Genomic DNA, 23585 nt, shown 5'->3' on the forward strand with positions numbered 1-23585 from the left:
GGTTTTATATCACATGAGCTTGTCTGCTACTAATCAGTAACAGTAAGTGCATAAGGTCTTCCCTCGTAAAGGTCTGGCTTATACTGTCAAAAATATTGATATATTGATTAAAGTCAATACTGAATATTTGTAACATTTGTTGGTGTTGAAAATTATATTGTATATTGATATTTTAAGGTATGGAAGTAAGTAATTCCAGTACCATGACGACACTACAGGCTTTTCATGTGATGTTGATGATGCGATGAGCTGTACTCAAGACATGTTGCGCTGAGGCTGTTGAGCTTGCATTGTGTCCTATTAGCCAGACCCTGAGAGTGTTTCTGTGTGGGAGGATGGGGGAAAGGTGTGATCTATGGCCAGGGGTTACGCACTAACTTAAAGCCAAAGCCATGGTTATAGGCCATTATTTTCTCAGGTGTTGAACACACTGCAACCTATAGAGGAGAGCAAACTTTTTTCGAAGTTACCTCTTCACCTCCTCCACCTACCAATGCTTTCCCTCTCAGCTGCGTAGGAGTCTTCCTCCTGTTGTGTGCTAGCATGCTAGCGCTAATGAGGCCAGCTGTCCAAATGCTCAGCCGGTCAGCCAGAAGGGACTGTAGCCTTTGTTGACGCTAGGTGTTACATCTCCTGTTGGAGCACACATTTTTGTCTCAACACCGCCAACCATTTGGCACAGGAAGGCCATGTCTGTTCCCCCCCACACCACCAACACCACCAATCCTTTACTCTCTCTCTCACCAACCTTTGCTGTACTTCGCAGCTCCTGCTTTTATTGTCCTGCTGGCCGTTGCCACCTCCCGTCTGCACACAGCAGCACATTGATTTTCTCTCTACAGCTTTATATTTGATCATTTTCTCTTGACACTGCCGGCTGAGAGTGTTGCCTTTGTAATCGCTGACCTCAGCTCCACACCTGAGTGGCTATGGCCCTAAACAGCCTCTCAGATTCGTTCTAAAGCACCTTCTGTTTCAGAATGAAGTGTTGCGCCCTGTTTGGGCTGCTGAATGGACAATACATCACCTGGCAGAGTCACTCTGACAGAGAGGAGAGGTAGGGATGAGGAGAGAGAGGTGGAGGCAGGCAAGGGAGAGTGGAACAAGGACGGACATGTTTATACAGTCTATATAAATCCAATTAATTATCAGTTTATTTGAATGGGATCCCAGCTTTGTGGCTCCCAGCTCTTCCATTGTTGGGTTTGCTTGTTAAGAACCTTAAATAGACTATAACACATAGCTTGGATGGCAATCCAGGTACAAAGGATGTGCGTCACCCCTGACTTAACTGAATGTAACTCTTGAAAAGTACAATATGGAAGCGTTCACATCATGATAAAGAAAAAAAGATAATATTGTGGAGTGAGGAATAGTGTGAAGAGAGGAGTGAGGTTGAGAATGAAATAGCTCTCCTGATGAACCCTGATAGGATTGCAGCTGCAGCACAGCAGTGTTGACCCCACGAACGACTCGCCAAATAACAGCGCTTCTCCCTCCTCCTCCACCACCTTTCATCCATCCGCCCCCACACCTCCTTCCTCCCCCTCAGCCTGAACCCTGCACGTCTACCGAGTTTGTGTGAATACCAAGCGGTTGTAATGACCTGCACAATGCAGAGAGAAAGGGAGAGACCTCACTGAAACAATTCTCATTGATTGAAACGGAGGATCATGATTCTCCCAGATACGCCTCCTCCCGACAAAAAACATCAGCAGCCACTTCAGAAAGAGGTGGGCGAGTGGAGTTGGGGTGAGTGAAGATAGAGAGAAAAAAAATGTTCAGGTGCTTTGTACATGCAGCGCATATTCAGAGAGTGAATGCAGGTGGTGTGTATGTGCGAGCGCTGTGTGTATGATGTGAGATAAAGTAGCTGGAGAGGTAGTTTCAGTGCTGCAGCCCAGGCCCTCTGCTGACTGGGCTGCTCTCACTGGAGAATTGATTTGGCCTCCGAGAGGATCTGTAGCTCTCTCAGTGGAACAGAGGGATGGGGGGGGGTGGGGGGAGAAATGGGAGGAGAGTGGGTGGAAGTAACACAGGTGGAATTGAGAGATGGAGGAACTGGTTGGAAATGAAAAGAGGACACAGGAGCCCACACTCACACTAACGTGAAGCAGGCGACAGTCGGTCAGGAAAATTTACTCCCTGTAATAACCCTCTCTGTAGGCTGGCTGTTTCTGTGTCTCCTGGCTCCTTCAGCCCATAACACAACCGACCAGGTCACACCGACTCCCACACAGCACACACACCACTACTGCCTGCAATCTAATGATCTCACACACTGGTACTGTGTGTGTGTGTGTGTGTGTGCAAGTGTCTTTAGTATGAATTGTCTCTGTGAGTCTGTTGTTCCACAGTTTGTTTTCACCATGGATTCATATCTGTCTCAAATTGTCATACTTTTACTACACTGACGCATCAGAATCATCAGATTTGTTTTTAATCGCCCTCCATTTACTCTGCTGTTAGTGCCCTCGCTGTTTTATTCTCTCCTGCTTTAACAAGCCACTTCCCCGTAGGGATCATTTCAAGTTTAATCTCATTTACTAAAGTTAGGCCATCGTCTATTTAATAGGTGTTTTTAGCTCCCTCCTCCTTTTAATAGTTTTGACATTTAAATGACATGATACAAATATTTAACCGCTCCCACCCATGGCCTTTCACATTCAGTGCTCATAATCAAGAAGCACATATTATCTTATCAAGGATAAAAAAAGAAAGAAACGTAATGTGTAAAACCTGTAATAAGCTTTTAAAGACTTATTTAAAAAATGTGACCAACCAGTCTAACCTCTGCCCCTCATGTGCCCCTTTGTGCAGTGACTAACTACAACAATGTGGTGGAGGCCGGATCAGACTCAGATGACGAGGACAAGCTGCACATCGTGGAGGAGGAAGGCAGCCTGGCAGACGGGGCCGACTGCGACAGCACCCTGCCAGACGACGAGCACCCCAGGGGGCCTTGCTGGGACGGAGGTGAGACCAGGCGCTCACTCATTGGACGCATTAATATCAATCACACATCGGCTCTGAGCCATGCGAACAAACACCTCATCTTCCAACCCACCATTTCCCCACTGTTCTGTGACTTCTTCTTCTGCATTGCCCTTTAGACAAGTGCCAGTTTATATCTTCCAAATCATTAGCACATCCCAAAGTACACTGGCAAATGTTTCACTTCATTTGTAGTATCAAAATAAATAACTTCATAAGATGTACAATAGGGTGCAAAGGTCTGAGACCACGAGTCAAAACCCTTCTATTTTGCATTTGTTTTGAATGTTATACTATTTTTTCATTAAAAATGATAATATCAGCTCAAGTTTGTGTGAAAAGTTGAATCTTGGACAATATCCATGAAATTCAGAATATCTTGGTTTTTGGTATTTCCCTCTTTTGCTTTATTGACAGCATGCACTCGACATGGACTCCCCAAGTTTGTATCAGTGATGATGTTTCTTTTCTATCACTCAGGAAAGGAAGTAAGCTTCATATATTGATATTCTGATGGTGTGGTCACACTTTTGATATAACTGATCCAGTTTCTGCAAAGTCTTTAGAGTTCCATGCACAGCCCCTTAGAAACCTTTAGTCCTGGGCACCAAGGTAGCTCAGTTGGTCCTCACCGCAGTAGCCCACAGGGTTCAAATCCGACCTGTGGCCCTCTGCTGCATGTCATTCTCCCTCTCTCTCTCATCCTGTTTACTGTCACTCTAAAGCTACCCTGACCAATAAAGCCATGAAAAGGCCAGAAACATAATTTCAGAAGAAAAAAAACAACTTTAGCCATGATCTGGCTTGACTTCATACTGCAGCAGGATAATGAGCCCGAACACACCTCAAAGCTTTGACAGAACTACTTGAAGACCAAAGAAGACCAAGGAGTCCTGACTGTCACAGTCACCTGACCTCAACCACACTGAACATTTATGGGGGCACTTGAAGACTGAGAAAGACAAGCATCTTGTGACATCACAGGAACTTTGTGGAGTGCGCTCACATAATGCTGGGATAACATGAGTCAGCAGGTTTTACACTAACTCACTGAGTGCATGCTGTCATTAAAGCAAAAGGGGGACAAAACAAAGACTAAGATATTCTGAAAAGATTCAACTTTTCACACACTGTTCAGCTGATGTTATCATCTGTAATGAAAAAGACTGCATTACCTTTAAAACAATGGCAAAATAAAAGAGCATTGCTTACAAATGCCTCCAGCACATAAACATTCTTTATGTTTTGTTACAACATCAATTGTTTGACTGCTGCTTTATCATTTTGACCTCACTGACGTGATGCAGGCTAAGTTAAGACATTTCTCTCTGACATCTGTGTGCAGTTAAGTACCAGGCTTTGTCTCATTGTGGAACATGGAGTGTAAGGAAACAGGTACTACACACTGTGGGTTTCCAACTAAGGCAGGAAGCACGATATTAAACAAAGACAATGCCAGCAGAGGGAGAGACCTTCACGCACAGAAAATAGCCTCAGAGCCAGTGGAGAGCTTTATGGCACTGGTGGGCATTGGAGGGGCCGCCGTGAACTCCTTTTTACCTCAAACCGCATGGAAGTGACATCAGAGGCAGGCCGCTGCCACAGGAAGGGCTGACGTCACAACCCCCCCCCCCTCCCAAAACAACAATTGCAGGTGCTGAGGGATGTTGGTGTTTCAACCTGGGCCCAAGGCCTCTGTGTTGCTCTCCTGACCTCATACTGCATGTGCATATAAATCTTCTGACGTTGTTTTCAGGCCTGTGCCAAATACAGTGTGTACAACAGTATGTGTGACAAGACCATATGAAATGTAATTAGATATCAAGGGTGTTGCTCCAAGCAGATTTTGGCTGGATCTTTTCACGGCTGAGAGATGTGTGAGATTGAGGGGGGCTTTGATTTTGCAAGAGGTCGAGTTAGCACATGCAAAAATGTCCAACGACCTATCACTTTCAGTTTAGGGAGGGATTTTTAGAAATTCCTCTCCAATGAGTTGACCTGAGTTTCAGCTCAGCCAGTCAGTTTCAGTTGTGAGGTTTCGGTTTGCACGTGCACACATACATTTACACGGTTAAACCACAGACCTGTGCACAGCGTAGACACCTATTCCCCAGACTATGCTGTCATTTTCATCAGCGCTCTCCAGCTGTACCTCCTTGCATAAAGGGAAAGTTGGAGGAAGAATAATGTCATTGGTTTTGGCTGGGGCTCGTGAACATTAAACACTTCAAAAGCATGAGTTACACTGAAACAGCTCAGAGAGCTGGCTGCGCTCCACAGTTATGCCTGATCAGGCATATTTTCTTTTGCCTTCACTCATGTGCACACACACACACACACCTCTCTTTCTTGCTCTCTCTGTCTCCAGCCCTCATCTCATACATCACACGCACTTTGCTGTCACTCTGGATCGGACTGATGAAACATGGAGAAAGCCACAGTCCTTTAAACAAACACACTCCTCTCGTCTCTCATCCCGTCATCCCTCCCTCCGTTGGTTTCACTCCTGAGAACAGAGAAGTCTCTGGTGCAGCCTTGAAAGTGACCACCACCCACTAATCTTCTCCTCAGCGTAGCCCAGCTCGCTTCAAATTAAAACCTTGACACCCCTTCTCCAGAGACTGCCGCGCTCCAAAACCAAAAGGTGGTTTTTCAGGGCTTTGCCATCTCTCCTCTCCTCTCCTGTTCCTCCCCTTCTCTTCTTTTTTTATGCTCTTGTTCTCTCTCACTGTTTCTCTTGTTCTGAATCATTCCTCTTGATTACATGGTATCATGGGCCCCCTGCTCGCTGTCATTACTCATTCACTCCTAAATGATTATGTAGTGGTGGAACAGCCCAGTGTTGGTGCAGTAAACTCCAGCCTGCTCTCCTCTAAGAACAGGCTGACTAACCCCAGGGGAGGAAAAGGCAGAGAGAGCGTTGACCTGGGAGGGCTTCTCCTTTATATGTGATGAGTTAGAGAGCATGATTACATCTCAGAAAATGGGCAGGGTGGAGTTGGAGAGCTTTGATATGGGGAGGCTGCATGGCACTTAATGAGAGTGAAAGGTTGGGTTTAACTGCATGGAAATATAGCTTAAAGCCACTAGAAGATGAGCTGGTTGTTTGTTGAGTGTGTTTGATGGGCACTTGTGCTGTACTGCATTATTCCAACCAGCAGTGAAGTTGCAAGGCTCTCACGCAGAAGCACACTTGATTGTTTCTTCACTGTTGGCCTGACATGCAATGCTGATATTTGATGTTTCTTAGAATCGGTCTCAAATCCATTTGGATCATTTTGTCAGCAGGGACTGTGTGGACACACAGGAACACCTACATTCCTGCGTGCCTTATGTCACGATGTGATTTTAAAACCGAGCCACCCTTCTGCACAGGAAAGGAAGACTCTCTAGAGAGCTGGGAAGATTGTCCAGTGGAGACACAGCACAAATGCTTGATAGCACCAAGCCAAGGATAAGCAAATCATCCGAGATTTGGAAATAGCTCACATCTTTCCCCTGTTGCCTGTTACCTCCTGTTGATGAGAGATAAAGGCTAACATCTTTACTAATGATTGTGGAATATTTCAGCTGTTTGTACAAATCCTTATCGCTGATATGCCTCACACATCCAAGATAGAATCTAAAAACGGGTCTGGAAGCACGACCACAGGAAGTGGTGGGGGCAAAGGTCGACCAGGGCAGGAAATGCATCATGGGATACTGTTGTATCATGTTGCAGAGATGTAGGCAGAGAAGGATGAGAAAGGAACGAGGGAAGGAGAAGAGCAGAGAGTGGGTGGTCTGCTGATTTTGTTCGAAGACGCACCATAGGTTACACTGTAGAATAAATAAAGAACAAACTATTTTTTAGATCAGAACTGCAACAAAATGTCCTGCCACAACCTCACGGGGCCCTTGTTCTGGGGCTTTTGAACTGATTTTTTTCACTTGTGCAGTGGTGCATTCACATCCCTGCGTCAGCACATAAATGGCCTGTGTGATGTTTCATGTCAGGGGAGCAGCCTGATAACACAGGGCCGCCTCAGCAAGGCTGTGAACCCTTCTGGCCTCGCTCTGTACTTAACAAAGAGCCGAGAGAGACAAACAGACACACACACACACACACACACACACACACACACCCATACATGCACACACACATTCACAAGGAGTGAATACAACAGCTTGTCATACCTTTGCACCACAGACCCCCAACTGGGACTCCCACTTCACACACATGCTCAACATTTAGTAGCCTGGAGGTGTGTTTGAGTGTTTGGATGCTGCCTTTGAGCACAGGATGGGAGCTAAACACAGCCAGATCAGCACTTTCCCTACATTCAGCATGTTTTATGATGTATTGTCAACAGTCAAAAGTAAAGTTGAAAACAACTGAAAGACAATTCATTTAAAGGAATGGTTTGACAAGTGGAAAATGTACTTAATGCTGTCTTCTTCAGTACCACTCTCATATCTGGGCTACTGCCAGAAGCCTGTTTGTTTAAAGCCCCACTCGAGCCAGTCTTACTATTTTAACAGTCATCATTCTTTTTCAGTCAGAGAATGGGGGTGTGGTTAATAATTGGACGTAACGCATTACCATCGCCACCAGACTGCTGTTCTAGCAAGATACACAGTTACTGCCTCCACTGCTGCCTCAGAGGTTCTGTCTTCATACGTTCTATACAGTGATGACGGTGCCATATTCCTGCTTTGAACAGGGAAAGGGCTTTAGATTTTTCAAGACTGGAAACAGTCTTGAAAAATTAGCTTCATATCTAACACTCAGGCATTAATGGTATAGATTTATTCAACTCAGTCTTAAAGAGAAAGCGAATAAGCACATTCCCCATAATGTCAAACTGTTTCTTTAAGATGATGAACAATATGGCAAACATATCTAAGGGATGTTGCTGATGCTGCTGAGGTCATGGGAGAAATGCTGTGTAATATGTGGGGGTTAGCAGCCCCTGATGTGTTCCTGAGCCTCCACTGTATGATGAGAATTCCTGAATTCAACTTTCTCAGCACCTGCTGTTGGCTTCTGCTTTACACACACATGTTCACCAACACATAGCTTCTTTCTCTGTATTATCTCTCACGGGTGTTTTAGAGCGCGGGAGGTTTCTTCGAACGGTCTCCAATAACCATAGCAACAAATGAGTGTGCTCATATTGTTTCATGGCTTTGTCAAAGTGCACTAGAGGAAGCCAGAGCAGGGCTGTATCTAAGAGTACTGGTATTCACTGTGCGTCGGTGAGTCATGAAGTGCTACACCTGTTCCTGTCTCCACAGAGGACACAGCTGGCCCCGTCTTTCAACGCACACACAATTCACAAAACACAATTCTCAAATCTCCTCTAAGCAGGGGGAGTGCTTAAATCAATTCATGAAACATCTGCCCAGTAAACACAACCACAGTAGCCTAACTTTGCTTTTAGCCCATAGCTCACCCTTGTACTTATTCTGTGTATTGATACACACAGGCAAACTAACAGATCCATTGAGGAATAATGCTCGGTTTAATCGCTGACACACTATACTTAGTTCCGGTATCCACTTCAGGAAGCTCTGGGAGAGCAGAGACGGAAACAGGGAGGGAAGCTTTGGTTTATCCTAAACTCCATCCTCAGGTTACACTTCCTATAAGCTGCAGCTCAGTAATTAGTGCTCGTTAGAGTAGCTAGCCAGGCTCATGTGATGTGGAGGAAAATCACGCTCGGCTCCCACATGCAGGTTCTCATTTGCTGGGATATTAAGCACAGTCTGAAGGCCAAGCCTCTCCAGAGAGCACAGCAGCGTGTGTGTTTGCGTGTGTGAGTTCCTACGTGATATCTATCCACCACAATACACCGGGACAAGATTCATCACCTAATTATCAGTCGTGGTCTCAACAAGTACCTTACCTAACATTGTGAATAGAGGCTTGCCATTCAGTTCTTACAAAGAGCCTGATGCTCATACAGTAGCCTGTGGCCTTTGATGCTAATTAGTTTTCTCATCCTATTGTGAACAACAGCATCCAGGATGTTTGTCTTTTTCTCCAAATGCTGCACACCTCATTCCAGGCTGGTGAACTTGCTATGATCAAGGGCTTGGACTGCAAGATCCCGTTCAGCTCTGATGACACTCTCTGTGACATTATTGGTTTATGACATTTCATATACAAAGGTTTCATATGTGCAGCCTGCGTCGATAGAAAAAACATGTTCATTTTCTGCCTGTAATCGATCGTTTCTTTGCACTCCAATCAGTGTGTGTTTGTCCCTTCACAGTGAAGGAGGATTGCGGGTCAGACGGTGAGGATGACGTGAGAGACGCCCTCGTGGAGGAGATGCTCCAGCAAGGAGACACGGCCGTCATCTACCCAGAGGCCCCGGAGGACGAGCCTCAACGTCAGGGCACCCCTGATGCTAGCATCCATGACGAGAACGGTACAGGACATCATCACACAGCCATCACATCCCACTCATGTTATTCAAAAAACTGTAAAAATGTGCCCCGGTAGCTCAGTTGGTAGCGCTTGTGTCCCATGTACAGAAGGGTTTGAATCCAACCTGTGGCACTTTGCTGCAGTCTTCAAGCTATACTATCAAATAAATAATAAATAATTATAATTATAATAATTTCATGTCAACTCACCCAGAATTCATAACTTTTCCCAGTTCATGTTATAGACTTTCTTTAAAGATTCATATAAAAAACATTTTAAGCAGGACCAAATAACTTGTAGATGTGATATAACTATATTAATACTACACTGAGTCAACATTTGGTTGCTACAAAGTGAAAACTAGTGGGTATATTAATTTTTGAAAATGAATGATTCTTAGTTTGGGAAAAAATGATTTATTGTTATTAATTTGATTACTATAGATATTCTGCAACAACTATTTAAATGAACACTAAGTATCCCTGGGGTCTCTTGGATGTTCAGGACACATTTCAACCCAATCCAGGGAAAAATGCAATTGGTGAGGCTTAGAATACACATACAGAGAATCATAAAAATGATGTATTGTATGACGTATTTGGAGTACAGCTGTAGGATTTTGCAGGATTTGATCCTTTGATAGAATTTGATAGAAATCTTTACATATTTTTTCAAGAATATCCGTGACATGAACTGGGAAGACCTAGGTGAGTTTGTATGGAATGACCCAAAACACTCTCATAGCCCTTTCCAGAAAGAACTATTATGTGCTTTGTGCCATTCGTATCGTTATTAGTAGCACACACAAGCAAGGTGCAGTGTCCTTAAATCACACACACACTGAAACACACACCACCATTTCCACCCAGGAGCTCACAGTCACTGAGCTCTCACACTATTACTGCACCTACCCAGTAATTACTCGCCCCCCGGGGCTGGCTCTACCTGCTCTCTGTCTCACCTCAGGTGTTAACTCCACCCCATTAACGCCACTCTCCGACATCATTACACACACCGCTATTTGTTGAGTGCAGCACACTGGGGTCTTTATTGCTCCCGGGCTTTTGGCTTTTACCTGTTAACACAGCAGGGGAAAAAAGAGAGGGGGGGGAGGCAGAGGCAGAGGGGAGGAAGAGAAACAGCAACACCTGAGCAAATTTGTCACGGACGTGCGAGCTCTGACTCACAGCTACCTGGCCAGTAATGTGTGTGCATTCCCATCCCGAGGCCCTCACCTGTCCCGCAGGGGAACTTAATACATCACCTGTTAACAAAGTAATGCTTTACCTGTGTGGGAGCCATGCCACCGAGACCCTCTGTTCACCAGCTTGGATGTAAGCAGGCGGCTGCTGTTTACCAAGCTCACTTTTCCTTCCATGCGTGGGTGTTTTTTGAAAGGCCTCTAACGCACAATAGGCAATCACATGATGGAATTTCAGTTGTGAAAGCTGTAATCGCTGGGCTTTATGTCAGCGAGAAGTACAAAAGCAAAAAACAAAATCCAGCCCTGAACTGGCTATTTTTATCATGACAGGAAAGCGTTGCTATGGATCACTAATCAGCTTTTATCAATTTGATTACCTGGGTGCTGTTTACCTGTGGGGGAGGATCTCTCAGAGATTGGTGAAATAGCAGAGGAGTGTGACTGTGGCAGGCCTTGTGTAACATCAAAGAACCCTCCCTATTGACCATGTGTTTTTAACCCCCTCTTCTCCTCCCCCTTCACTCCAACATATGTCATTACAACACTTTCCTCTTGTGTTTTTTTCATCCAGGAACTCCTGACTCCTTCTCTCAGCTGCTCACCTGCCCGTACTGCGCACGTGGCTACAAGCGTTACAGCTCCCTGAAGGAGCACATCAAGTACCGGCACGAGAAGACCGAAGAGAGCTTCAGCTGCCCAGAGTGCAGCTACAGCTTCGCATACCGCGCTCAACTGGAGAGACATATGACGGTCCACAAGGGCGGACGGGATCAGGTAAAAACTGACTGACGAACTGGTCACGACCGGATTCTGATAAAACACTTTCAGCTGAGGCAGGAAAAATATCCTGTTCTGGGATCTTTTCTTAGAAGCATTTAACATTAAGTTAACTTAACAAGGATTAAGTTTTAAACCTGATTAAATCATGGTTTAAGTTTAAATTTCTTTTGCACCAAACTTTAAAACCAGCTTAAAATTTGGAAAGAATAAGTGTGAACCTCTCTTTAAACCTTGGTTTATGTTTTTCTCTTAAACTAGATTCAATTTAGTTCTGTTGCATTAAAACTCTAAACTCCTATTCAAACCGTCACAGGATTAACTTTAGACTAACACTTGAGGAGGTTTAACTTTCAACACGGCTGTCTTTGAGAAATGAACTGAGCAAAATGATCAAGTTAGTGGATCACAATAAAGAGACAGACTCAAACCACATGTGTTTTATGATGCTGCTGAATTTCTATCAAGATACCAGTTCAGTAAGTTCTGGAAGACTGGACTGACGGTGAAAGAGATCCAGCTAGTTAACTTTAGGGCTTTTCCACATGTGCTCCCTTGGTGGTAAAATGCACATTTTGTTCCCAATGAATTCTTCACAAAAACATTCCTGTCATTTTGTCATTTAAAAGCTTTTATTATGAAGAAGCAAAATCATGTTGTGTTTTCACCAGCAGTAACTTAACACAACTCCTGAAACAGCTGAAAGTGAGCATGATGTAACAGCTAAGCTATCTTTTTAGCTGACTAGCGAACAACATGACATGTCATTCAGAAATACAGAGCAGCCAACAGTTTGTCCCCTCTTTTATACTAACAAGGTCCTGACAGCACGTAAATTGATTTTATTTGTATGTTTATTTGAATTTGAGTAGCATCTCCACATGAACTAAACTCTGTTTAACTTTAGTTTACATAAATAAACTTTGCTATGCTTAAATCTGGATTTACTCATTTAAAACTTAGTTTAACTAAACTCTGATTAGAGTTAATCTTAGATGAAGTGAGTCCTTGTTGGTGAAACCCAGTCTTAGTTGTTAGTAGAAATGCAGTTTTTAGCAAATATCCTTTTATTGGATTACAATTCTTAATGCAGAATCCTCTTTTAAGAGCATACTGCTGCCCTGGTACTATAATAATAAAGTTATTCAGTAACATTTTTTAATAACGATCATTTAATAAATGGTAATTTTATAGTTCATTAAATATTAGTTAATATTTATTATGCTGTTAATAAAAACTGAAATGCTTTAAACTATTTATTAAGCATTTAATAACAATAGCATTTTTATAAAGTTGCAACTGGTGTTTATAATACTAAATGTTTTTAAGTACTTTGTAGTTCATCCATAAACATTGACTGGATGGCCATGTTATCCCAGCACGATCTGACAGTGCCCCACAAAGCTTCTTGTGATGTCACTGAATGTTTGGCTTTCTCAGTCATCCGATGTTGAATGGGGTTGAGGTCAGGTGACTGTGGAGGAGGGTCCATGACAGTCAGGACTCCTTGGTCTTCTTTGGTCTTCAAGTAGTCCTTGCAAAGCTCCAAGGTGTGTGGAACACTGTCAAATCATGCTGGGACAACATGAGTCAGCAGGTTTTGTACAAACTTGTGGAGTCCATGCCAGCTTGAGTGCATGCTGTCATTAAAGTAAAAGGGGGACAAACTAAATACTAAGATATTCTGAAGTGTAAGGACATTTTTCAAAGATTCAACTTTTCACTCAAACTTTTTTATAAAACTTCATTCTAAACAAATACAAGTATTTTCACTGGCGGTCTCAGACTGTTGGACCCTACTGAATGCATCAGCCTACATCACATTTTCTGTTTGAACCACTCAGTGCAGCTGGATTAGTTGTGACACACTACACTACCACACTACTCCTGACAAAGTGATTCTTAATTATGCAAACCAATGTAGAAGCTCAGTCCTGTTTCTTTAGCAGTTTGCTTCCAAACATGACAAATAAACATGAGCTTTTGCCCCGATTGATTAATGACATTGTGACATGAATTAGTAGCAGTTCAAAGGTTGTGTTTTCATTGTGCGTCTCGCTGAATGTCCCCTCTCCCCTCATCCGACAGAGACACATCACACAGTCGGGAGGCAATCGTAAATTCAAGTGCACTGAATGTGGCAAAGCATTTAAATACAAGCATCATCTGAAGGAGCACCTACGCATCCACAGCGGTGAGTGGACAAGCCCTGTCACCATGGCAGCATTCAGTGTGTGTGCATGCACGTGAGGAGGTCTTGTGTGTATGTCTTTGCTGTGTGCTGGTCACAGATGTTTCAGTGTCCATTGAATCAATATTTATATTTTATTTATGTTTGAGACAATTCCCTGTATTTAGAAATCCTTCATGGTGTTTCAGACCATTGTGTGCTCTTCCTTAATGTTACGTAATTGTGTTTCTTTTGGCATTATGGGACAGCAATTAGAGGAGGGCATTTCCCAGTGGTGCCATTACATCAGCGTTTAAGCATCATTGAAATGCATTAGAGCTTTTTCCTGCCATACTGCTCATAGCCTAGCCTGCTCATTTAGCTTCATTCACTAATGGAAATCTGTTTCTGCCCCCACCCTCTTTCTATCTCCCCTCTGTCATACACACTGTGGTTTTATTCAGGAGAGAAACCCTATGAGTGCTCCAACTGCAAGAAGCGCTTCTCCCACTCAGGCTCATACAGCTCCCACATCAGCAGTAAGAAGTGCATCAGTGTCATCTCAGTTAACGGCAGACCACGCTTAGGGAACGCCAAAACCCAGACCCAGGGTCCATCACCAGTGCTGCCCACACCGCCCTCAGTCCTCCGCACCCAGATTAGAGAGAAGCTGGAACACAGCAAGCCCCTGCAGGAGCAGCTGCCCCTCAACCAGATCAAGACCGAGCCTGTGGACTACGAGTACAAGCCAACGGTGCTAACATCCCAAACTGTGAGCGCCATGAATGGGATTTTTAATGGAGGTGCTGCAGCTCCTCTGCAGGGGACAGTCCAGGCCGTGGTCCTGCCCACTGTGGGGCTGGTGTCCCCCATCAGCATCAACCTAGCAGACCTGCAGAATGCTCTCAAAGTGGCAGTGGATGGTAACGTTATTCGGCAGGTGCTGGAAAGCAATGCCAAAAGCCAGGGACAGGTGAACTCAGGGTTAACCACTGGAACTCTCCATGCCCCGCAACAGCAACTCATCTCAGCCATCAGTCTGCCTATTGTGGGTCAGGATGGAAATGCAAAAATCATTATAAACTACAGTTTGGACCCCAACCAGGGCCAGCTCACAGCCCAAAACCTGAAGAAAGAGCCTGAGCCAAACTTACCAGCTCAGACCACCACTGACACCTTCAAGTCCCAGAAACTCCCTGAAGATCTCACCATCAGTGGCACCAGGCCCAATGAGACTAAAGACAAAGAGGAAAAGACCACTAAAACTTGTCTCCTGTGTGATAACTGTCCCGGTGGGCTGGAAGCACTCCATGCCCTCAAGCACTGCAAGACAGATGGTCTCAGGCTGAATGGAGCAGGCCTGGATAAGTCTGAGTCTGCTGTTGCTGCCCTGCTGTCAGAGGGAGGACTCTGCAACCAGCCTAAAAACCTCTTGTCCCTGCTCAAGGCGTACTTTGCTTTAAACGCAGAGCCCACTAAGGATGAGCTGGCCAAGATCTCTGACTCAGTCAGCCTGCCAATCCATGTGGTTAAGAAGTGGTTTGATAAAATGCAAGAGGGTCAGATATCACTGGGTGCCCCGACACCTCCCTCAGAGGAAGAGGATACCTGTGAAGCAAACAGTGTGGTGTCTCTGGTCCCAGGGAAGGATACGGCCAATATGAGCCCTTCTGTGACCCAGGATAGCCCTACAGAAGCCACCCCAGCAGAGGTCAATGGCACCCACAGCTCACCGGCCTCACCCTCACCACTAAACCTGACAGCTGGCGGTCCCATCCCAGCCCAGCCACCCCAGAGCACTGAGGGACCCCTCGACCTGTCGCTGCCAAAGCCAGCCAGAGAAGAAGTAGAGAGAGTGGTGGCTAAAGCCCGCGTATACCCCTCCCCTTCTTCTGGCTCGACCAATGTGGATGAACCCCTAAACTTAACTTGCACAAAGAAAGAGGCATCGCCACTCTCAGCCATGGGCACCAGCCCCATTGCACTGTACGCCAGCCAGCCAAGTGCCAAACCCCTCGACATTGTGACCACAATGCAATGCCTCAGGGCACTAGCCACTAACAACAAACAGACTATCCTGATCCCCCAGCTGGCGTACACCTATACCACTACAGCAAACAGCCCTGCGGGGACCGAGACACACGAGACCATCCACCTCAATGGAATCAAGGTGTGCAACCATATAGTAACAACTTTCCTGTCTAGAGTCTTTGTTAAAATTGACATTTTGGTAGATACAGTTATTTGCTTTATTGCGAGTTGGATGAGAAGGTCAATTTTACTCTCATAACTGTATGCTAAGCCTCTAAAGGTCACTAAGTCAGGTGCCCTGTTTAACTTGTTTGGTTCAAGGAACAGTTCACCCAAAAATGAAAATTCAGTCAGAGTCTACCTCCATGCTGATAGAAAGTCAGGTGTTTTGTTCTCCACAAAACATTTCTGGAGCTTCACAGCAAAACGCAGCAAAACAGTAGCTGGGAACTTGTTTTTAAACGTATAAAAACAAATGACCGGAAACATAAAATGGCTCCATACAGCTCGTCCGGTATAATCAAAGTCTCTGGAAGCTCCATGATACCAAACTGATTTGAAAACAGGTTATTTACACCCTCAACGCACAGTTGAGCTTGTGCACCCACTGCAGACAGGCGGGCACTAATGCTTATAGCTTAGCAGCTACAGTGAAGCTTTCAGCTTAAAATGAAAATAACGTCTTTTCAAATTAATTTGGGATCTCATAAAATCTCATTTTACGTTTCCTTTCACCTGTTTTTAAACGTTTTAAAACAAGTCCCCATCTACTTCAGTTGTTTAGGAGAATGCTGCAACACTGTTCTGCTGTGAAGCTCCAGAAATCCTTTGTGGACTACGAAACTTTACCTGACTTTCTATCTGCATTGGGATAATCGATTTTTCATTTCTGTGTAAAACTGTTCCTTTAATCCATACAAAAATCCAAGTTTTAAAACAACATGCTGCAGCTTTATGGAAGGGTCGCAGGACTCTTTGTCATTGTTTGGTCACTGTGATAGTTTTTTCATGGAGTTTACCAGGCAACAAGGATACTCCAAATGAGTTATAATATGTTAAATACAGGATGGAGCGTGTACTCGGTATCTGATGCAGATAATTGACTTTTTACGAGTATCATCTGAGTAAAGTGTGTCAATTCCAATTTGTGATGAAGGAAAATCCTCATTTGGTAGCTGACAGAAGTTTATTCTCTTAAATTCAGAAAACAAACTTCTGTAATTTGTTCACTTACTCTTGTGATCAAAAACATTGATCTGAAACTCAATTCTGAAGCTGTTCTGTAAATAGTTTTCTAATTAATAATAATGATAGCAACTTCTGATCAACCCATGGATACAGATCATTCAGTTTGTTGAACAGATACAGGTAACAGTGTGGATTTTTACTAAATAACTCCAACCAAGAACATTTATTAGCATATTTGCGTGTCAAACTATGACTTTAATGAATCCTGTCTGTACACAGTTACTGTGTGGCCTGCTGTATACAAGGGAAGAAGTTATTTTTACACTTTCACAGCTTTATTTGCTTTCTCAGCATTTCAGACTCTAGTCTTTTCAGAGGTCAGCCACAGCGAACAGGTCTTACTCTAAAACTGTTATTTTGTAAGCCAGGTGATTAACAGGACTATAATCCTGTAGCCAGTTTGAGACGAAGTGAATTGGAATCAAGTTGGCTTTTCTCTTTTAGGAGCCATCAGTCAAACCCTTCAGTCCACATCATTACTTCTCATTGTTCAAAAGCACAAGGACATGATAGATAGTCTGAAACCATCCAAAATCTAATCAATAAGTCATATATAGAAATGTCAGGATTCAGTGCTTTGTAAAAATGATAGCCCTTAATAGTTCTTCATTGTGCAGACACCTAATGGGCCCGTAATGATGGATGTAGATCTCTCAGGGTGTGTGAGTGATCTTCCTGGGCTGTCACCAAGAGGACATGAGGCTGCACTTTACTGCAGAGCCCCTATTGATCTGTGGGAATCTGTTTAAACGGCACACCTCTGCCTGCCTCATTGATTTATTGTTGTTGTATTATACTTTCGTGTTAAGTGGATTGGCATAGATCTGCCTTGTAAAAAAGAGCCCTGTGTATATATCTTCTCTTTAATATAGCCTCACATCCTCTCTCACTGCATCAGTGGATGACTTTTACCAGCCCAGGGACAGGAGGAAACTGTAGGTGTGCTCATAAGTAATCAGCGGGGTCATGTTGTTGGCCAAGGGGAATAGTAGTTAAAGGAACAATTCACCCAAAACTTAAAATTCAGTCATTATCTCCTCCCCCCCATGCTGATGGGAAGTCAGATGAGGTTTCATAGACCTCAAAACATTTTTCGGGAGCTTCACAGCAAAACAGCTGCAGTGTCTGAAGTGAATGCACGAGCTCGACCACGTGTCGAAGTTTTAAATAATGTCCTTTCAAATCAGTTTGGGATCTCGTGGCTTCTAGAGGAGACAGAGACAGCTATGAGTAGGATAGGATACAGCATCATTTGGTGCGATGCTCACACACACACGTCTTCACTTGTACTGACTCATTCACTCAAACAATACATGTGATGTCTTATATTCTCCAGGAGGAGAAGCAGGACTCAGAGGGCGTGTCCACTGTGGAGGAGCAGAACGACTCCGACTCTGGCCCTCAGAGGAAGAAGATGAAGAAGACGGACAGCGGCATGTACGCCTGTGACCTGTGTGATAAGATCTTCCAGAAGAGCAGCTCGCTGCTGAGACACAAATACGAACACACAGGTAAATACATGTGCTTCCCAGGCCTACACACGAACTCAGCCAAAACTCACAGATGGAACCGGAACTTGTCTCACCATCACTCACTGTTGGGTCCCGGGAAAGATGAGTCAGAGTGCGAGCGAAAGGGGATTTTGAGCTAGAGCGTAAAGAAGGGTGGACACCTCCATTCCAGCAGGTATTACTCAACATGCACAGAAGAGGTCTGAGAATTTCTTTCCGCCAACTCCCCACCTCTGCACTGCCAGCTTCTCATGTGAAGCACCAAATGTTGCAAGAGGCGAGCTCTGGTAGTGATTTGGATCGCTCCAAGATGATGATTCCGTGGCCAAGTGCAGGTCAACGCTCTCAGAGGCGTTTTATTTTTTTTCTTTATTGCTCTGATACCTGGCGTGCAACCATAGTTTTCAGCTCCAAATGACCTCATCCAAGGTGAAACTAGCTGTTCCCTGCCTGGATAAAGTTTCCTTGAAGGTTCTCTAGCACAGTTGTTGTGATTTTGTTGTATTGTTTTGAAGTTTTCCTTGGATACATTGATGATGGATGCTGTTATGGGTCTCTCAACCTTCCACGCGATAATGTAGCAGATTCACTGCCATCACGCCAGATTTTATTGTTTTCCTCCCATTCCTGTGCTGTTTTACTCAACAGCATTTTCATTTTTCTTGAACAGACACATTGACATATTTATTTTCTCTGTCTCTGCAGGGAAGCGACCTCACGAGTGCGGCATCTGCAGCAAGGCTTTCAAACACAAACACCACTTGATCGAACACATGCGGCTCCACTCCGGGGAGAAGCCGTACCAGTGCGACAAGTGTGGCAAGCGTTTCTCCCACTCGGGCTCCTACTCGCAGCACATGAACCACCGCTACTCCTACTGCAAGAAGGAGACGCAGAGCCAAGTTGGAGGCCAGGAGAGCCCAGAGGAGGACGGCGAGGTACAGGCCGAGGCGGAGGCCCTGAGCCGGGTGCAGAGGCGGCTCCTGGCCCCCTCTCAGCTGGACTCGGACGAGCGAGGGAGCAGCACCAGGGAGGACGAGGAGAGCGAGGAGGAGTTGGAGGAGGAAGAAGAAGGTGCGGTGGACATGGATGATATCCAGGTAGTGCAGATAGGCGATGAAGGAGGGGATGAGGAGGAGGAGGAAGACAGGAATGAGGAGGAGATAGAGAGAGTATTGGTGGAGGGAGGAGGAGAGGAGGAGAAGAATGAGGTGAGAGAGGAAGAAGAGGAGGCTGACACAAGGCAAGAGGAGGTGCTCGGGAGCATTCAGGAAGAGGAGGAAGTCAAGATGGATACAGAAGAAGGGTTGACTGAAGAAGGGGAAGCAGAGGGGAAGGTCACTGAGGAGAGTGGAGGCGAAACAAACAGGAACACGGTTCCTGAAGACTAGAAGCAGACGCCGCAGGAGAAAGGAGATACTGACTAAAAGAGGAATCGGACTCCTCCATGAGACACAATCAGATTCCTCCTCTCCCCGTGCAGAGGAGGAACGCAGGAGATGATGTCTGGTCACCCTGACAGATCGTTTCAGTTCACTACTGTGTAGAAATCCAGGTGTGCCTGAAAAAATACTAGTGACTTTTTCACAGGAGAACGATTTCTCACTGTTCAAAAGATCCATTTGTAAAGAAAGTGATGAAGACGAACACAAATTTTAACAAACGGAGGAAATGCATTATACAGACTTTGGAAGCTAGAGCCGACACGTTTTAGATAATGTTTTATTACTAAAACACCTTGGGTCATTTCTTTTTATCAGTGTTACTAATTTTATCACTCATATTTTAACCTTTAAAAGCTGTACAGTTGGGAGATATTTCTATACCTTTTTATTGCCAATGAACAAAAAAGTCAGTATTTTATTAAGTTGGAAGGAAATTAAGAAAAATCCTGTGCACTACAAGTGGCTTGGTTTACCTATGGATTGAGCAGTTGAGTTGTGTTGTCTACCCTTCAGTATTACCGCACTAGATGTACCACGCCATCACGCTAGCAGATGTTAGCATAACATGTCTTTTTGATGTTCTTTTGATTGAATTGTGAGCCTTAAGAAGAAAAACAATGGAAAGCGAACTGGTCTTCTTTCAGTCTTTTAGTTCCTTTTAGACACACTGTTGTCAAAGTTTCCTTACAAATCAGTGTTTCATTGGAATAGTTTGACACTTTGGGAAATATGCTTATTTGTGTTTTGGTGAGAATTAAAGGAGAAGGTCTATGCCACTCTCATATGTAAGGGATACTGCCTGACGAGGTGTTCATTACCAGGAGTGAATGGACGACGATGGACACCTTGAAGGGCATCATCCTGCTAATACCATAGTCACAGAAGTTTACCATTAATTTACATTTTCATGTTTTGCAATCAAAAGTTTTTCACAAACTCTGTTTCCCTGGCAACACTTGAGGGTTTGACTAACTGCTGGAACATTCATTACCATCCCATAAGGTTGTCATGCAGTGGTAATGAACAAGACTCCAGTAAACAGGACCCACTTTAGATGCCACCTGACAACGTGAGATAAACTAGTCCACTCAGCTCATAGAACCCTCACTCAGCTGTTAGCCAGACAGCTAATGTTATGCTAGCAATATTCAAAGTCAGGAAGATTGCATACGAACTTACTGTTGACAATTTGACGGTATGTTTAGCATGAAGAGTAGCTAGCTAGCCAGTCATTGTCCCCAAATCAATGTCCAGATTTTCAAGAACAAATGACAGTCCACGTGTACTGTCAGCCGCAGCCTGAAGCAGAGAGTTGAAGGGCGAATGGGATGTGAGAGGATGGCTTGTGTTCAGGGGGGCAGCGTGTGTGTTGCAGCGGCCATCCTGTGGTGTTCAGAGGAAGATGCACTGAAGGACTACACTCAATAAGATTAGATACAGGCTGTAATATGTTCATTTAGAACAGTGAACAGACAGTTTCACTGGAACTACTTAGTAGTTCCATAAGACCATAGGTTTATCAGGACACCCTGCAGCCAGTCAGAATCGAGAATTCACCCAGACCAAGGTAAAGCTAGCCGTTAAATATGCAGCCAGCAGCCGCTTAGCTTAGCATAGCATGCAGACCGGAACAAAATAAAACAGCTGCTAATTCTAAACCTGCTAAAGCTAACAGAAATGATGTCTGGAGGGGGGTGGTAATGAACAGCGGGCTAGCTTTTTCCCTTGTAGTATTTATGCTAAATTAAGCTAACCATCTGCTGCTTCATATTTACCAGACAGAGTGGTATTGATCTTCTCATCACTTCCCTGCAACAAAGTCAATTTGAGTGTTTTCTCAAAGTGTTGAACTATTGCTTTAAATGTTCAGAGCGAGCAGAAAGGGGATGTAGAAAACTGTCTGACCCCCCCTGTACCTACCCCTGCCCCACTCCGAGCCATATGCAAAAAATCTAAAACAAGACAAACATGCATATCAGAAGTGCCATTGAATATTGCTGTTGAAGCTATGATCAGGTATTGCCGGGTCCCAGATCAACCAATACGCCGGAATACTGTTGACTTTGGCTCACCACCACACCTGAGAGAGTAGAGTTAAGCTGACCACCTATTCATGTATCATAGATTTTAGATAAATTGCTTTTATTTCTAATCTGAGCGGCTAAAAGACTTATAATGCACATGTTTTCTAATGGATGAGGATGAAGTATGATTTCTAATTATTAACTGTGTCCTGCCTTTCAAAGCTTATTCAGTGCACTTGTTTAACACACCATGAAACGCTCAGATGTCTCTTCAGGTAACAAAATGTAGGCAAATCTGAATCCCAGGAGTTTAATTCAACAATGTTTTTACCTGTCAGTATTATTTTTGTCTCTTATGTTGTATGTTCTGTTTCAGTGTGTGTACTGTATGTTTTCAGCAATGGCAGTATTATCCCCACCCCCAAGGAGATGGGTATGTCTGTTTAGTCATAGAGAACTTTTATATTTATGTGTCTTATTTTTTTATATTTCTTTATGGTTATTTATTACACTATGTAGTGTACAATACTGTAGTTTGTATTAATACGATAATATATTTTAGTATGGAAAAAACGATTCAAAGGCAAATAACTACAAGCCTCGAAAAATAAGACTCCAGTGTACTGAAGTATGTTTTTCGAACAAACAAAATTATGTTTTTCCTTGGAAAAAAGAAACCTGCACCCTGCAAGCCTGAAAATTGGAACCTGTGACCTTTTGCATCCATTCTCATGTTATTTTAGTTTTCTTTCCCCTCTCTAATATGAAGCTACTGAACTCTTGAAAACTAATAGTATGTCTAATAGCATGAGTGTGTGCTGTTTTTATTGAAGGATTATCCTTAACCACACCAACTGTCCTTTTTGCCAAGCCAAAATAATATTGATGTATGTTCTTATGTTTTTATTTGTGCCAATTTGTTACTTTCTATGTCAGTGTCAAGACCACGCCCGTTTTTATATGCCCCTCCCCCTTTAACACGTCATCTTTTTTATAGTGATTGTTTTTTGTTTGTTTTCTTTTTTGTTCATTTTTTATGACTCCCCATCTCACAATAAAATACATCAATTACAAGCTGCTGCGTTTGTTATGTTGTTATTGAGTATTTAATATTACACAATATTAAGTTGTTGCTTGCACAACAGAGCGACTCTTGTAGAGTAGAGCGTGGGTGCCCGACCTGCATTGGGACCCGACTGGCTGGGCGAAGTTTTGATGAAAACTTTTGGGTTGGGTTCAGTCAGGTCAATTTGCATGGTGCTTTCAAGCTCTTTTAGTAGTATAGTGTAAAAACAAATAAATATAGTGTTATAGCAAGTGATATCAGCGTGCCGGCAAGCTGTAACCATAGTAACAACTGTGTGACAAGGTGACACTAACTCAGTGCTACAGTTACACTAACTGCGTCAGGCTGGAGCGTGTTTGGACATAAAAAACAGCCCACCTGCCGACTTCGGGTCGGGCTGCGGTTGCTTCTCTCTGAGACTGGACTTGGTTTGCACAGAAGAATGCAGCTCGAGCTGCACTCTATCCACAAGGGAACACTTGAAGAAAAAAAGATTTAGCACAATTTAAATCAAATACATTTTTCCTAATTTCAAGAGTACTGCTCATGAACATGATTTTGAAACAATGACATGTTAGATGTGTGCTACAGAAAATGCCACATTGCTTCTGTTTGGTATCTCTGACAGACCAGCTGTACAACATGGGTAAATAATCAATTCAATAATATGCTAAATATGAAGCCACAGCCAGCAGCTTAG

The 23585-nt window shown here is 43.9% G+C and overlaps 1 protein-coding gene across 1 annotated transcript in view; it reads left to right on the forward strand.

Annotated features, from left to right (window-relative positions):
• zeb1b (zinc finger E-box binding homeobox 1b) overlaps nt 1-22893 on the forward strand; it is a 54952-nt gene extending 32059 nt beyond the window's left edge. Inside the window, exons 2-8 of the mRNA XM_073488315.1 lie at nt 2821-2976; nt 9252-9410; nt 11185-11387; nt 13479-13584; nt 14025-15730; nt 18176-18350; nt 19056-22893. Of these exons, the coding sequence (XP_073344416.1) occupies nt 2821-2976; nt 9252-9410; nt 11185-11387; nt 13479-13584; nt 14025-15730; nt 18176-18350; nt 19056-19741 (3191 nt within the window). The 3' untranslated portion in view covers nt 19742-22893. The remainder of the gene's footprint in view (nt 1-2820; nt 2977-9251; nt 9411-11184; nt 11388-13478; nt 13585-14024; nt 15731-18175; nt 18351-19055) is intronic.
• Nucleotides 22894-23585: the final 692 nt, after the last annotated feature.

This window comes from Pagrus major, chromosome 19 (genome assembly GCF_040436345.1).
Source record: "Pagrus major chromosome 19, Pma_NU_1.0".
Lineage (NCBI taxonomy): Eukaryota > Metazoa > Chordata > Actinopteri > Spariformes > Sparidae > Pagrus > Pagrus major.